Genomic DNA, 14395 nt, shown 5'->3' on the forward strand with positions numbered 1-14395 from the left:
CACTCTTGAAAGACATTGAGGAAGACATAAAAAGATGGAAAGATATTCCATGCTCATGGATCGGAAGAATTAACATAGTTAAAATGTCCATGCTACCCAGAGCAATCTACACTTTCAATGCTATCCCGATCAAAATACCAAGGACATTTTTCAAAGAACTGGAACAAACAGTCCTTAAATTTGTATGGAAACAGAAAAGGCCCTGAATCTCCAAGGAACTGTTGAAAAGGAAAAACAAAGCTGGGGGCATCACAATGCCGGATTTCGAGCTGTACTACAAAGCTGTGATCACAAAGACAGCATGGTACTGGCACAAAAACAGACACATAGACCAATGGAACAGAATAGAGAACCCAGAAATGGACCCTCGGCTCTTTGGGCAACTAATCTTTGATAAAGCAGGAAAAAATATCCGGTGGGAAAAAGACAGTCTCTTCAATAAATGGTGCTGGGAAAATTGGACAGCTACATGCAAAAGAATGAAACTTGACCACTCTCTCACACCATACACAAAAAAAAACTCCAAATGGATGAAAGACCTCGATGTGAGACAGGAATCCATCAAAATTCTAGAGGAGAACATAGGCAACAACCTCTACGACATCGGCCAAAGCAACCTTTTTCATGACACATCCCCAAAGGCAAGAGAAACAAAAGATAAAATGAATTTATGGGACTTCATCAAGATTAAAAGTTTCTGCACATCCAAAAAACAGAAAAACTAAGAGGCAGCCCACGGAATGGGAGAATATATTTGCAAATGACACTACAGATAAAGGACTGGTATCCAAGATCTACAAAGAACTTCTCAAACTCAATACACGAGAAACAAATAAACAAATCAAAAAATGGGCAGAAGATATGAACAGACACTTTTCCAATGAAGACATACAAATGGCTAACAGACACATGAAAAAATGTTCAAAATCATTAGCCATCAAGGAAATTCAAATCAAAACCACACTGAGATACCACCTTACGCCAGTTAGAATGGCAAAAATAGACAGGGCAAGAAACAACAATTGTTGGAGAGGATGTGGAGAAAGGGGATCCCTCCTACATTGTTGGTGGGAATGCAAGTTGGTACAGCCACTCTGGAAAACAGTGTGGAGGTCCCTTAAAAAGTTAAAAATTGAGCTACCCTATGATCCAGCCATTGCACTACTGGGTATTTACCCCAAAGATACAGACATAGTGAAGAGAAGGGCCATATGCACCCCAATGTTCATAGCAGCAATGTCCACAATAGCTAAATTGTGGAAGGAGCCGAGATGCCCTTCAACAGATGACTGGATTAAGAAGCTGTGGTCCATATATACAATGGAATATTACTCAGCAATCAGAAAGAACAAGTTCTCAACATTTGCTACAACATGGACGGCACTGGAGGAGATAATGCTAAGTGAAATAAGTCAAGCAGAGAAAGACAACTATCATATGATTTCTCTCATCTATGGAACATAAGAACTAGGATGATCAGTAGGGGAAGAAAGGGATAAAGAAAGGGGGGGTAATCAGAAGGGGGAATGAAACATGAGAGACTATGGACTATGAGAAACAAACTGAGGGCTTCAGAGGGGAGGGGTGGGGGAATGGGATAGACTGGTGATGGGTAGTAAGGAGGGCACGTATTGCATGGTGCACTGGGTGTTATACGCAACTAATGAATCATCGAGCCTTACATCGAAAACCGGGGATGTACTGTATGGTGACTAACATAATATAATAAAAAATTATTAAAAAAAAAAAAGAACTGCTTTAGGTTATGTTTTAGCGGAACAAGGAGGTGTTTATTCGTCAGGCTGCACGTATATTAATACTTCCTCTTGCCAAAATAAAGTGGACGTTCCTCTTGCCAAAATAAAGACCACAAGCTACTTGGTTACAACAAATCTTTAAAGTCCCAGACTCGGATTTGGACTGTTTTTCTGGATTATTTTCTTGGATTCCCCAGGGATTTCGGTCAACCTGCCTAGGAATACTTCCTCGAATGTGGCATCTTCCATATTCCTAATTCTCCCTCTTCCCTACTTAATCACAGCATGTGGTACGAAACGTTGTACAAAAACTATTCACCAAAGCACAAAAATTCTAGTCATGCAGAGCGCAGGGTTTTAAGCCGGAACTGAGGAATATTTCTGATTAAGTGCAGAAAGGGTCCGTTCCGCTCACCCCGATCTCCGCCCCATTTCAGCAGGAAGTAGCCGGAGCGGTCATCCTCCCGATTCGCTCAAGAATGAGGAATGATCAAAGACAGTGGGGACCGAAACTAGTAACCAAAGCGTTAACAGGGCAACTGAGGCGGCTGCAGCTTTCTTACCCAAACCCGCTTGTTCGGGGAATGCTGTCTGCGCCATGTTTCTAGAAGATAATACTCTCGCCCGACACCATGACAACCAAGTACCCCAACAAAATGAAATTAACCCTCCGCTACTTAAAGTAACTTCCTTTATCTGGTTTTGAGTCACAGAGCTCCTCTCCCCTTTCCCCAGACCCTTTCCCACTTGCCTTTAAAAAAACCCTGGCATTCCCCTTCGAGAATGTTCTCCCCATCTCCTCACCTCCTCCTTTGTCTGCCTCTCACATAAACCCTTTCCTTACTGCACGCTTGATGTCTGGGTCATTGGTTCTGCTGTGCGTTGGGCAGATGAACTTGGGTTCAGCTACAGGATCAGGCTGGACTGATGGCACTGTCCCTGCTCTCTGCTGCTCCGGAGTGGAGTGGGGACTCTCAGGGGTCCTGGGGCCTGAGGACAAGCCTGGAACACGGGCTCTCCCAGTGTCATGCCACCCGGTGGGGGCTGGGAGCCTGCTCGGTGTCGTCTTAGGTCAACCTTCAGCCCCGAAGGGCCACAACTGCTGCAGAGGGGCTGGGCCCGACACAGTGACCCAGCTGCCTGTCCCCTCGCCTCCCTTCTCTCTTCACCCTCTTTGACAACTGGTTCAGTGTCTGGGCTCACCCCTTCTTGTGACCTGGGCCTGGCCTAATTGGCTTCCCCCGCCTAGCTGGGAACATGTCTTATTCCGGATTAGCCCACTTCTGCGCCGGGGCCCCTCTGGGGGAGCCATCTGTGTGGGCACACTGGGAAGCCCGGGCCTGCGGCCCTCCGCCTCGACCTCCCCTCTCCGTGGAGGATTTGCCAAGGTTCCAAGATGGTAACAGACAGTCCCTCACAAGTCACAGACTGGCAGCCTGAGGCCAAAACATCCCTTAAGTATATTCCATCTCACCTCACGGTGTGTTGACAACTCCTGGTCAAACAACACAACACGGGAGATCTCCGGCTTCTTGTGAGCAACTGGAAATTCTGGCCATATGAGGCCCAGAGCGCCCAGGGAGAACCACTGGCTGGGCTGTCCTGCCTCCAGTCCTGCAGTCCCCGCCACTCCCTGCTGCCTGACTCCCAGCAGCCCACTTAATCCCACCACCTCCTCACACCTGGCAAGCCCGTGGGTTTGACCCCGCCTCCTTTGACCTTTATGGGCTGAAGCTGCATTCACCTCCTTGCTTGATCCTCTCGGACCACGAGCACAACGATCCTAAGACATTATTTATCACCTGAGAAAAACAGGGGGGAGGTGTCTCAGTGGGAAGGGGGGACTTGCCTAAGATCTCTGAGCTAGCAGAGTCAGGAATCGGCCCAGGTCTTTGGGCCCCATGTGGTGCCTGGTCCATCTCACCCCACTGTCTCCCTTGGGCTTCACCTCTGGGAGCCGCTTCCAGGACTCCCGCTGTGGGGTTTCTTCCAGAACACCCTGGACATTTCTTGATTACACTTACAATAAAATGTCTCGTTTGTCTGTTTATGTGTCTATCATCTGTTTCTCCTCCTAGAATGGACATTCCTGACCTGGCCTCCTCCTTGTTCAACCCCTGGGGGAGTCAGGTCCAGGGAGGGCACTGGTGAAGGGCACCCCTGGAGTTGTACCAGCCAGAGGTAGAGACCCACCAGGAGAGGGGCAGTGTCTGCACCCGCTCACCTCTGCTCCCGTGGCCGCCGCGCTCGGGGCTGGCACTGAGCGGGACTTGGTACGGTTTTCCGGAACGACTACATTGGGAAACGAAGTGCAGAAAACACGGGCCCGAGGCTGCCCTGAAGCCAAGGCGCCACCTACTCTACTTCTCCATTTTGAAAAACCTCTTTCAAGTCACCCGGCCCCGCAGGACGTCCTCAAACCCTCGCCTCGGACACTGACGCCCACCACACAGGGTCAGCAAAGCACGGCTGTGACATTCCCCAACATTCACTCCCAAGACAGCTGACTGTGCTCCCCACAGGCCTCTCTGCGATGTGCGGCAGCTGTCTGACCTGGCATGCGTCACTTGGCCTATTGGAGCCTCAGTTTCTCCCGCTCTGCACGGGGTGAGCATAGGGCAGCAGGGCGATGACACGAGACACTGTTTGCTAAGCCCTCGATGCATGCCTGGTCCAGAGCAAGCAGCCTGAGCCTTGGCAGTTATCGTGTCTCAACAGTGGCGATCAGCAGTGGCCCTAGACGGCGAGTCCCTACCTGTGGCCACCTCTGTGGTTCCTCTCTGCAGGAGGAGTCGTGCATTCTCCTCGCTCAGGTGACTGTTTCTCTTCAGGAACCTGGAGAGGACAGAGGGACGCTGAATGTCTTGCGGGCAGGGAAGGCCAGACGGAAAGACGAGGAGGGGCCCCCACAAAGGACACAGGCACGTGTCAATGGGGATGTCCACGTCAGCAGTGTGTGTGTGTGTGTGTGTGTGTGTGTGCGCGTTTGTGTATTTTCACTCCTTTAGGTAACAAATATGTCTACCTTTGATTACCTACAGGGCCGGGAGCAGAGCTCACCAAGGAGAGGCAGGGCAGGCTCCCCGAGGAAGTGACAGTCACCTGAGGCCAGAAGGAGGAGTGGGCAAGTGAGCAAGGTGTCCGCAGAGAGGTCCAGGTAGAAGGAGCCACAGAGAGAAAAAAGGTGTGGAAGGAAAGACTGTGTGTGTGTGTGTGTGTGTGTGTGTGTGTGTGTGTGTGTGTGCACACGCGCACAGTTACAGGGAGAGGAAGAGGGGTAGAGAGCAGGTGGAAAGGGGTCTTGGGAATAAGGACGCGATTATAGAGCAGGGAGGACCCGAGGCAGGGAAGTCCCAGCTGGGGTGTCTGGAGAGCCAGGAAGCCTGATAACCTAGGGTGAGCACAGAGAGAAACAGGCTCAGTATGATTTGTGCATAGGAGATAGACGCTTCCTCTGTGCCCCAGAGATATCCTCCCTCAGTATCCCCTCGCTCCTCCAGGTCTCCCACCCCCCACCCCCTCTCACCATTCCCCTCCCCACCAGCCCCATCTCACCCGATGGCACTCACCCCTGCAGCATCTCCTCTGGGCTGGCCACCTGCCGGGGCTTCTGGGAGGCCTCCGCCTGCAGCATGTGCTCGATGGCTCCCCGCCTGTAGGTCAGCAGGTTCTCTACTCCCTGGGGATGTGGGGTCTGCTGGGTGGGCGGGACTCTGGGCTGCCGATGGAGGGGCTCAGCTCCCTCCCTACCCCCACCCTCGGCCCTCGGCAGCCCCTCTGCCGGGATTCATTCTGACCCAGTGAAGGGCAGCACAGGATCAGCCCCTGCCAGTTGGCCCCGTGATCAGAGCTCGTGTTGTCTGCCTCAGTGATAGCCCGGCCAGCCCTGCCTGTGTTCCGGACAGCTGGAGGGGTCAGGATGGATGATGGAGGAGAAAGGAAATCTCTGCCAGTGGCCAGTGCTTTGCAAGGTTCAATATTAGGTCCATAAGTCACGGACCATCTGGGGTTGGCAATTTTGGCTGCTTTAATTAATGCTATCCCTCCAGATGGTGGAGAGGAGACGGCAGACGGGATGCAGTTTGGGGGCTCTAGGCCCCCCTTTGAGTGTACCCATTTCAGGCACGCTCTGACAACAGCCCAGCCCTGCCCACAGGCCGCCATCTGGAGTAGCAGCAGCCGGAAGGGACACTCCCATCCATCCCCCAGAGAAGGTGGGACAGGGAGGGCCAAATACCCGGATGCTCTGGAGGGAGATCCTGGGGCACGGCGTTGGGTAACTCAGTGGGTGAAACAGAAAAGAAGGGAGAGTAGCCCAGAGTCTCACCGGATCCTCACATTCACCCACAAGCTCTCCATTCATGAAACCAACGCTTACTGAGCACTTACTATGTGCTGGGATTGGCCATGTGGTGAGAAAAAGACAGCATGCTTTGTGCCCTTTTGGCACTTGTGGTCATTTTACAGATAAGAAACCAAAACTGGTGACAAAGCTGTGTCACAACCGAGAGGCTGAGCTCCTGGGGACAGAGTGACAGAATGTGACAGCGGGCAGACAACTCCAAGGTCACCTAGTCCAACCTCCTCATTTTACAGGTCAAGAAGCTGAGCCCCAGATAGGCCAAGTGTCTTGCCCAGGGTCACTCAGCAGATCAGTGGCAGAAGCCAGGACTCAGATGCAGGGACAGCAGTGTTTGGTGTCATTGGTGGTGGTGGCAGGAGGGGTTGGCACGCTCCCATCAGTCCGCACTCAGGGCTGCCGTGCGCTGTTGTGCAGTGTGCACAGCACAGAGGCATACAACTGAACGTGAATGGGGGGCCTCATCACACTGTGTACCCCCAGAACTTCCTCAATCCATTGTTCCTACCCTCTCCCACCTCCTGCCACTTCGTGATAGACTTGGCACTCTGTAGATCCCAGGCCACATACAGGGTTTCCAAGGATGACCAAGGCTTCTGCACGCCTTTTCTCTGCTCACTCCTAGCGGTACGGGCTGCAGAACCCTGTCCTCTCTGGGGGCGCCCTGATCCCCCCTTGTCTACCCTCTGCCACCTCCTCCCACCTCCCTGCCAAAAGAAGCAGGGCTGAGGACACCACCCGGGGCCTGGGTCTCCCCCGTGACAGCATGCATGAGAGCCCCCATTCTTACATTATGGTCCAGGCCAAATGGCATTGTGTCCAGCAAGATAAGTTTATCCACCATCTCGGGGAAAATACTGGTAAACTGCGATGTGACCCAAAAAGGGAAGAATGAGTAGGAGAGGAAGAAGGCAAAGGGACTCAGGCTTTTCCCTGGGGACACTGGTGTTTCCAAGGGGCTAGAACCAGAATCTTCATTCCCTTCAGGGTAGCCTCCCCTCCCTCGCCCCAGCCCCTGGAGGTCCACACCCAAACCAAGGTTCATACCCTGGTGGATGGCTGGATTCCAGGGTTCTCTGGGGATGGCGAATATGGAAACTCTGCACTCCATCAGGAATCTCCAGTTTCGCCGACCTCCCCGCAATAATGATTATTACTGCCATCTATAAAGCAGACTGGCACTAGGCCATCAAATACTGGCTTCAAATTTGTGATATGAGGACATACTTCCTTTCCTGGAAACTTCTTCTCCCCCCTCCCCGCACCGCCTCCTGCCCCACCTGCAGGAATGCCCAACGTGGCCAGAGGTGGTCACTGCAAAGCCATCTACTCACCGTTCCGCCCACTATGCCACCTGGGGGACAGAAGAGTCATGGGGCTGGTATTCCGCAGCTTTCAAAATCCTACTAAAGCTTCCTCCCAGGGGCTGCCCCACCCCAGGCTAGGGGCCTGGCTCTCTCCCACCAGGGGGCAGGGCTCTTTATTCCCTGTCAAACTTGGGGTTGCCTCCCTGGGGGCCATATGACCCCTTCATAGGACCTAGCCACTTGAAAGGTCACATTTCCCTCATCAAGTTGGAAGATAGCCACCTCTGGGGCCCCATGTCCCTTGGGGGTGGGCTGCCTCAGGCCAAAGAGCCTAGTGCCTACAGTGCCCACAGACCCCCTCATCTCTCCTTGCAGTGCCCAGAAGTGCAGGGTAGCTGTGTACCAATTCCTTTCCCTCCTCGCAGCCCCTCAGCCCAGTCAGCCCCCTGCCCACCGAAGTGTAAACTTGTACTCACCAAAACTATGGCCCATAAGAGAGAAACGCTTCCACTTCAAGGCTGAAAACACACGGAGCCAGGTGTGGATGGGCCCAGCCTCCCTCCCCAACCCCCATTCTGCAGTCCCTGTGCTTAGGACATCTTCCTCAGCACCTGGGGTGCCCCACTCAGGAAACTAGAGGGGTTCCAGCTTCCTTACAAGGGGTGGGACCCCCAGAAGGATGAGAGCTCTTCTTGGCAGCCCTCTCCGACCTTCCCAAAGTCACCCATGAATTCTGGGAGAACTCAGGCGAGACCCCAGGTCGCTCCCAGCCCAACACTGTTTCCTGACTACCACACCCCACTCCAACAATGAGAGGGGATGCCCCAGTGCACCCCTACACACACACACACACACACACACACTGCCTCTTACCTGCTACAACTCTCCGGACCTCACTCACAAAGTTTTCCTGGTAGTACGCGAAACCCGGGCTATAATGGGATGAGAGCCCATGTCCCCCGAAATCCATGGCAACATAATGAAAGTCTGAGACAAGAGATAGGGGGAGAAGGCAGCTAGGTCAGCTGTCTCCCCCACCCCTAACTCTCCTGCAGTCTATGTCACGTTGCCCCTGGGCTTCCCTTCAGCCCCACCTTTCGGAAGAAGAGGGATGAGTCTGTCAAAGGAGTTGGCATTGTCCAGCCAGCCATGCAGGCAAAGAACTGGGGTGGCCTGCTGGGGGCCCCAGGCTTTGGCAGCGATGTGACCCCAGGGCACAGCCAGCTTCAGCTCTGAGAGCAGACCTGGAAGACAGACACCCACTCATGCATGAAGGAGGCACTTTCTGAGCCCCTCATCAGTGCCCCAATGTGTTCAGGGCAACAGCGCAACCCAGGAGGCTCAGATTCCTGCACTGCCCCCAGGGATTACAGGGAGAGCCTGGCATGGGGCTGGGGATACCCAGAGGAAGGAAAAATAAACTGGGTCCGCTGAGTGAGGAAATCCAGGAGAGGGTTTCATGGCAGAACTTTGTGGAATTGGCTAGACCTGGGCTCTGCCACTTGCCAGCTGTGTGACCTTGGGCCACTTACTAAAACCTCCTGAGCCCCAGTTTCCTTTTCTGTAAAACAGGGAGAAAACAAAGTAATAGTAATAACCAACATATTCTAAACTTTCAGAGGGGCCAATGGGGTGGTCCCTCTCACCTCCTCATAGCAAGTTGGATCATTATTACTCTCCCTTCGCAGGCCAGTAAACTAAGGCACGGGGAGGTGCAGTCTGCGACCAAAGGTCCCCAGGGAGAATGAGCGGAGCGAGGACCTGGAGCAGGCGGCACAATCCCAGGACCCGGGTCCTGACCACCCAGCACCACGCTGTCTCTGGCCTACTCTGGTCAGGACTGCCTTCTCCCTGGTCCAGCACTGACCTGTTCACCTTGCTGGCCCACCCGTTCCGGCTGGACACCCGTGCGCCCCCAGACCCTCGCGCTTGCTCCTCTAACTTGGAGCTCCCGGGACCCTGAGAAGCCACGCGTAGCGCTTTCCGGGGCCCCCACCCTCCCGCGGGTCGCGGTGACCCGCTCCCACTTCCGCTCCGGAGTTGTGCCCCAAGGAGGTGGGTGGGCAGCTGGAAGGGCGCTCGTGGTGGCCCCCATCCCACTCCCGTCTAAGCGTCCTTCGGCGCAGCGTCTTCACCCATTGCAGCCGTCCTGCTGTCGCGCGGCGGTCGTCACGCCACCGTGAGGTCGCGGCCGCTGGGATAAATACCAGAGCTTCAGGGCCCGCCCCCGCCGGCCGGCCGCCCACTCCAGCCCGGCCCCGCCCCCTGCCCAAACCCCGGCCCGCCCCGCCCCTCCCTCCCGCCTGTCCCTACGCGGACCTGAGACTTCCTGCCCACAAGGGCGCGGGCCCCGACCCCGCCCCTCTGCCCGGGCCCCGCCCTGGCCCGGCCCCTCCCTCCCGCCTGTCTCCACGCGGACCTGAGACTTCCTGTCCTCAAGGGCGTGGGACCCCTCTCTCAGCTCTGTCCCGGAGGGGCTCTGAGCTCCCAGGAGACACCCACCCGGCGGCTAGGGAGCACTGGGCGGTGGCCAAACCACCTCCAAAATTTTGCGCCACGCCTGGGATGGTATCCAGGGGAGTGAAGCTTCTGCTTGATACGTGGGTGACGGGACCCAGGCCCTGGGCAGTCTCCACGGCTGGCCTCATTCCTACGCTGGACCAGGAGCTGACCAAGGTCCAGGGAGCAGCCACAGCCAACGGGCCACCACCTGGGTTCTCACTGGCTCGCACCATTGGACTAAAAATGTGGCGTGACTCTTAAATGGTTAAGTGTTTGCCTGGGGGGCGCCTGGGTGGCACAGCCGTTAAGCGTCTGCCTTCGGCTCAGGGCGAGATCCCGGCGTTTTGGGATCGAGTCCCACATCAGGCTCCTCCGCTGTGAGCCTGCTTCTTCCTCTCCCACTCCCCCTGCTTGTGTTCCCTCTCTTGCTAGCTGTCTCTCTCTCTGTCAAATAAATAAATAAAATCTAAAAAAAAAAAAAAAAAAGTTTGCCTGGAAGGCCAGGCTGTGTCCACCATGTTCTCGTGTGTCCTGGATGGTCAGTAGTGCCTGCCACGAACTAGTCTTAATATTTGTTGCACAAGTGAACGAATGTGTAAACTGGAGACCTGGAGGAACCCCCCCAGGTGAGGAAGGATTATGGACAATAACATGGAGTCTGGAAAGGATCAAGAACCCCGAGTCTGGAAGGGAATGTTTGGGGTACTAAATCCTAGAATAAAGGCACTCAAGTGTACCCTCCAAGTCAGTGGCAAGTCTAGGACAGATAAGGCCAAGTGCTTCCTGTTCATTCACCACCGTTTGCTAGTCAGAAGGCCTAGGAGCGACCCCTCAGATGTCACAGTCCAGCTGAGCCCCTAAATGGTGAAGCAGAATCCAGCAGGGGTGGGGGTGGCTGGAGAGAGAGCTGCGTGGTGAATTCTCCTGGGGGGGGGGGGACAGGAGACCCAAGTCCTGAAGGGGGGCAGGCAGGGGTGTGCCACAATGCAGGGAAAGTTGTTGTGGCTGGAAAGTGTGAGGAAGGGGGAGCATGGGGGCTGGGTGTGGAGATAAGGAATCTGGACCTTATCTGAGTTGTGGGGGCCTGGGGGGGACTTGGAGCTAGGGGTGATGAGACCATTTCTATGATAGTACCCGCACAGTGGTGTCCTTTAGTTCCAGAAATGCTTTGGCTTCCTTGACAAGTTAGGCAGGGGGTGACAGATCGTGGGGTGACAGAAGCAATGGGACATGACCCTTTCGAAGGGGCTCTTTCCTCCTGTGCCTTGGGGACCCACTGCCCCCTCTTCTTCATGGATGATGCCACATTTATACCTGGCACCAGGCTCCGGTCTGACCTCTAGGTGGGGGCCTCTAGTGCCTCAGACCTCAACTTCCTTCAGCCCAATGGCCCAGCGTCTACTCCCTCCTCCCCCAGGCTCACCTCAGTCACCCCCACCTCCTTTCTCATTCCACTGAGGCCTTTCCCTGCCTTTCCAGTGACCTCCCGTTCCAGTGACCCCCAGGAAGACAAGAGAAATCCCTTGCCCTGCCCCACATCCCCTCCTACCGCCACCCCCTCCCCCTACAGCCCAGGTGCAGCTCTGATCTTACTTCCCCTTGGGAATCACACGGAGAGGTCACTACTCTACACAAATGCACACCTGGTCCCAGGGGCCCTGACAAAGCGGGACCTGCTTCGGCTCCCCCCAGACCGGACTGGGCTCTGAGCAAACGCCCTGCAGGGTGGGCGGAGTGAGCGGGAGTGTGCTCCTGAGGCCTCAAGACTGAGCAGACCGTCTTTTGTTTGGGCACAGATTCAGGGATGCTGCCCCTGAGTCAGGGGACAGGGTGCAGCCGGAGCTCACTGAGGCAGTGACCAGTGAGGGCCCAGCCTGCGATGACGGAGGGGCTGGTGCGCTGGGCGTCTCAGCAGCCTGGGGTTGCAGAGGGAACGTGAATGCCTGCGGGGTGGGGGGGGGTGGACAGAAACGCTGGGTCGTGGTGGGTGTGCAGGGTCCTGGCGCAGGGAACTTCGGAGTGAGTCACAACCCCCAGGGCATCTTGGCAAACTCTGGAACTACTGAAAACTCTGTTGCCTCTTAGTCCCCGGCTGGGAACCCGGTGTCCGGCGCCCCGCCGCAGTGGTAAGAGCTCCGTGCTCTGCCGTCCTCATGCTGAGCTGGCTGCCGGCCAATCTGCCGGCCAATCGGCCCTGTCCTACTGCCCTAAGGCACAGGGGCCCAAGTACTCTTTGGGGCGTGTCCCCTCCTCCACTCTCCTTCATGCCCCAGGAGAGGGCCTCATCTGTTCCCTTAGAGCCTGTGGGTGACTGATAATGGTGGAGGGAGATGACTCTCTTATTTCTTTTAAACAAACAAAAGCCAAACCAACAACCACAACAAAAAGCAAATAGCAAGCCCTTCCTGAGAATACCCACAGCTTCTCCTTTGCATTCTCTTGTCCAGGGACAGTGGGTTTTCATTTGATTTCACTTAGACCTTAAAGGTCACAAAATAGAGTTCACCCTAACCAACAGATCTTGACCCAGTGAAGCCAACTCTTTTTTTTTTTTACTTTTTATTTTTATTTATTTTTTAAATGATTTTTTATTATATTGTGGTAGTCACCATACAGTACATCCCCGGATTCCGATGTAAAGTTCGATGATTCATTAGTTGCGCAGTGAAGCCAACTCTTGGCCCGCGCCAGATGCACCCTTCTGGAGTGATTTTCAAAGTGTGCAACCGCCGGGGCGCCTGGATGGCTCTGTCAATAAGGCATCTGCCTTTGACTCGCGTCATGATCCCCGGGGCCTGGGATCGAGCCCAGAATCCGGGAGTCTGCTTCTCCTTCTCTCTCTCTGTCAAATAAATAAATAAAACCTTAAAAAAAAAAGTGCAGCCACCTGCAGGCTGGGGTGCGCCGTAACCCCTGGTTGCCAGGAAGGTCCACAGGGCGTTGTGGGAGGAGCAAATGCAGAGTGCCCGGCCTCCTGCCAGAGCCCCGGTGGCTCCTGCCCCCCCAAGGGGTGGCGGCGCCATGGCTTCCCCGGGCTGCATCGCTGGTGCAGGTGCGAGAGCCACGGGTTGGAGCCGGGACAGCTGGGGTCCATTTCGAGCCGAGGTGGGGACGGAGGTCCAAAACGGCGACGCGGGGAGACACTGGTGCTGCTGGAGGTGCGGTCACTAAAGCTACTTTCAGTATCTTCACTCATTACAACATTTGGGTTCTTTGGGGGTCTGTTTCCATTGATTTTTTTTCCTCTTGGTCATATTTTCCTGTTTCCTTTGTATGTGGAGTAATTTGGATTGTGCTCTGGTTATTGTAAATGATCCATTCCTTGGAGTCTGGATTCTGTTTCTGTTCCAGAGAGGATTGATTTGTCTGTTTTGGTGGACAGTTAACTCGGCTGAAGTTCTGTGAAGTCTGTCTTCTCTGCAGTGAGAAGCAGCTCAAATTTCAGTTCAGTTCTTTGAGTAGCTGGGCTGCTTGGAGTCTGCCCCATGCCTGTAGTTCAGTGGTCAGAGATTTGGACAAAATATGTACACAGACTTGGGGGCTCCTCCTGTCTGGATGTCTCCTTTGGAATTCTCCTCCTTAATTCCCAGCTGCTGTCGTTGCCACAACCTCTTTTTCTTTTCTTTTTTTTAGAGAGAGCACGCAAGGTGTATGTGAGGGGGTGAGGGGCAGAGGGAGAGGAAGAGAGAATCTTTTTTTTTTTTTTGAGATTTTATTTATTTATTTGAGAGAGAGAGAGAGAACACGAGGGGTGGAGAGGCAGAGGGAGAAGCCGGCTCCCCGCTGAGCAGGGAGCCCAACTTGGGGCTCGATCCCAGGACCCCAAGATCTTGACCTGAGCCAAAGGCAGACGCTTAACCAACTGAACCACTCAGGCACACAGAGAGAGAGAGGAGAGAGAGACAGAATATTCAGCAGTCTTAAGCAGGCTCTATACTCAGTGCAGAGCCCGACATGGCGCTCAGTCTCACAACCCTGAGGTCACGACCTGAGCTGAAATCAAGAGTCAGACACTTAAGCAACTGAGCCACCCAGGGGCCTAAGACTGTGGATTTCTATCCAGATTTCAGTTGCCCACGTGGTGAAAACTGGGGCCAGCTTTTAGGCTAAAAGCCACCTCTAAAAGTGGCAAACTCACACAGTTCCTTTCTTTTCTTCCAAGTATCAACTCCCATCCAGTATCTGCCTTGTTTTGGTTGTTTTCTAGTGCCTTCAGGTCATTGTCTTTTCTGTTTTTCCCAGGATTTACAGTTGTTATCTGTGAAAGGTCGCTCAACAGAAGCCACTTGGCCCATCCTAGACAGGGAGCATCCAAGCTGTATCGATTTTGGATTAATGCATAGGGGTAAACTAGACGGGGCAGCAAGGGGAGAAATGTTACTCTGAGGGATGTGACCAGGAAGGGGCACACAGGGCGCCTGGGTGGCTCAGTCGTTTAGGCAACTGCCTTCAGCTCAGGTCCTGGAGTT

General features: G+C 54.2%; 1 protein-coding gene across 3 annotated transcripts in view; it reads right to left on the reverse strand.

Moving 5' to 3' along the window:
- SERHL2 (serine hydrolase like 2) overlaps positions 1-9676 on the reverse strand; it is a 35649-nt gene extending 25973 nt beyond the window's left edge. For 2 of the 3 annotated variants that reach the window (XM_045779541.2, XM_045779543.2), the window contains exons 1-8: positions 9560-9676; positions 8519-8668; positions 8298-8411; positions 7901-7942; positions 7452-7471; positions 6908-6982; positions 5327-5436; positions 4513-4592 (exon numbers count right to left, since the gene is read on the reverse strand). In XM_045779541.2, the coding sequence (XP_045635497.2) occupies positions 4513-4592; positions 5327-5436; positions 6908-6982; positions 7452-7471; positions 7901-7942; positions 8298-8411; positions 8519-8668; positions 9560-9563 (595 nt within the window). In that variant the 5' untranslated portion in view covers positions 9564-9676. The other variant, XM_045779542.2, reaches the window with a different exon arrangement.
- Positions 9677-14395: the final 4719 nt, after the last annotated feature.

The sequence above is a fragment of the Ursus americanus genome, chromosome 17, assembly GCF_024610735.1.
Source record: "Ursus americanus isolate L20-20 chromosome 17, mUrsAme1.1.p, whole genome shotgun sequence".
Lineage (NCBI taxonomy): Eukaryota > Metazoa > Chordata > Mammalia > Carnivora > Ursidae > Ursus > Ursus americanus.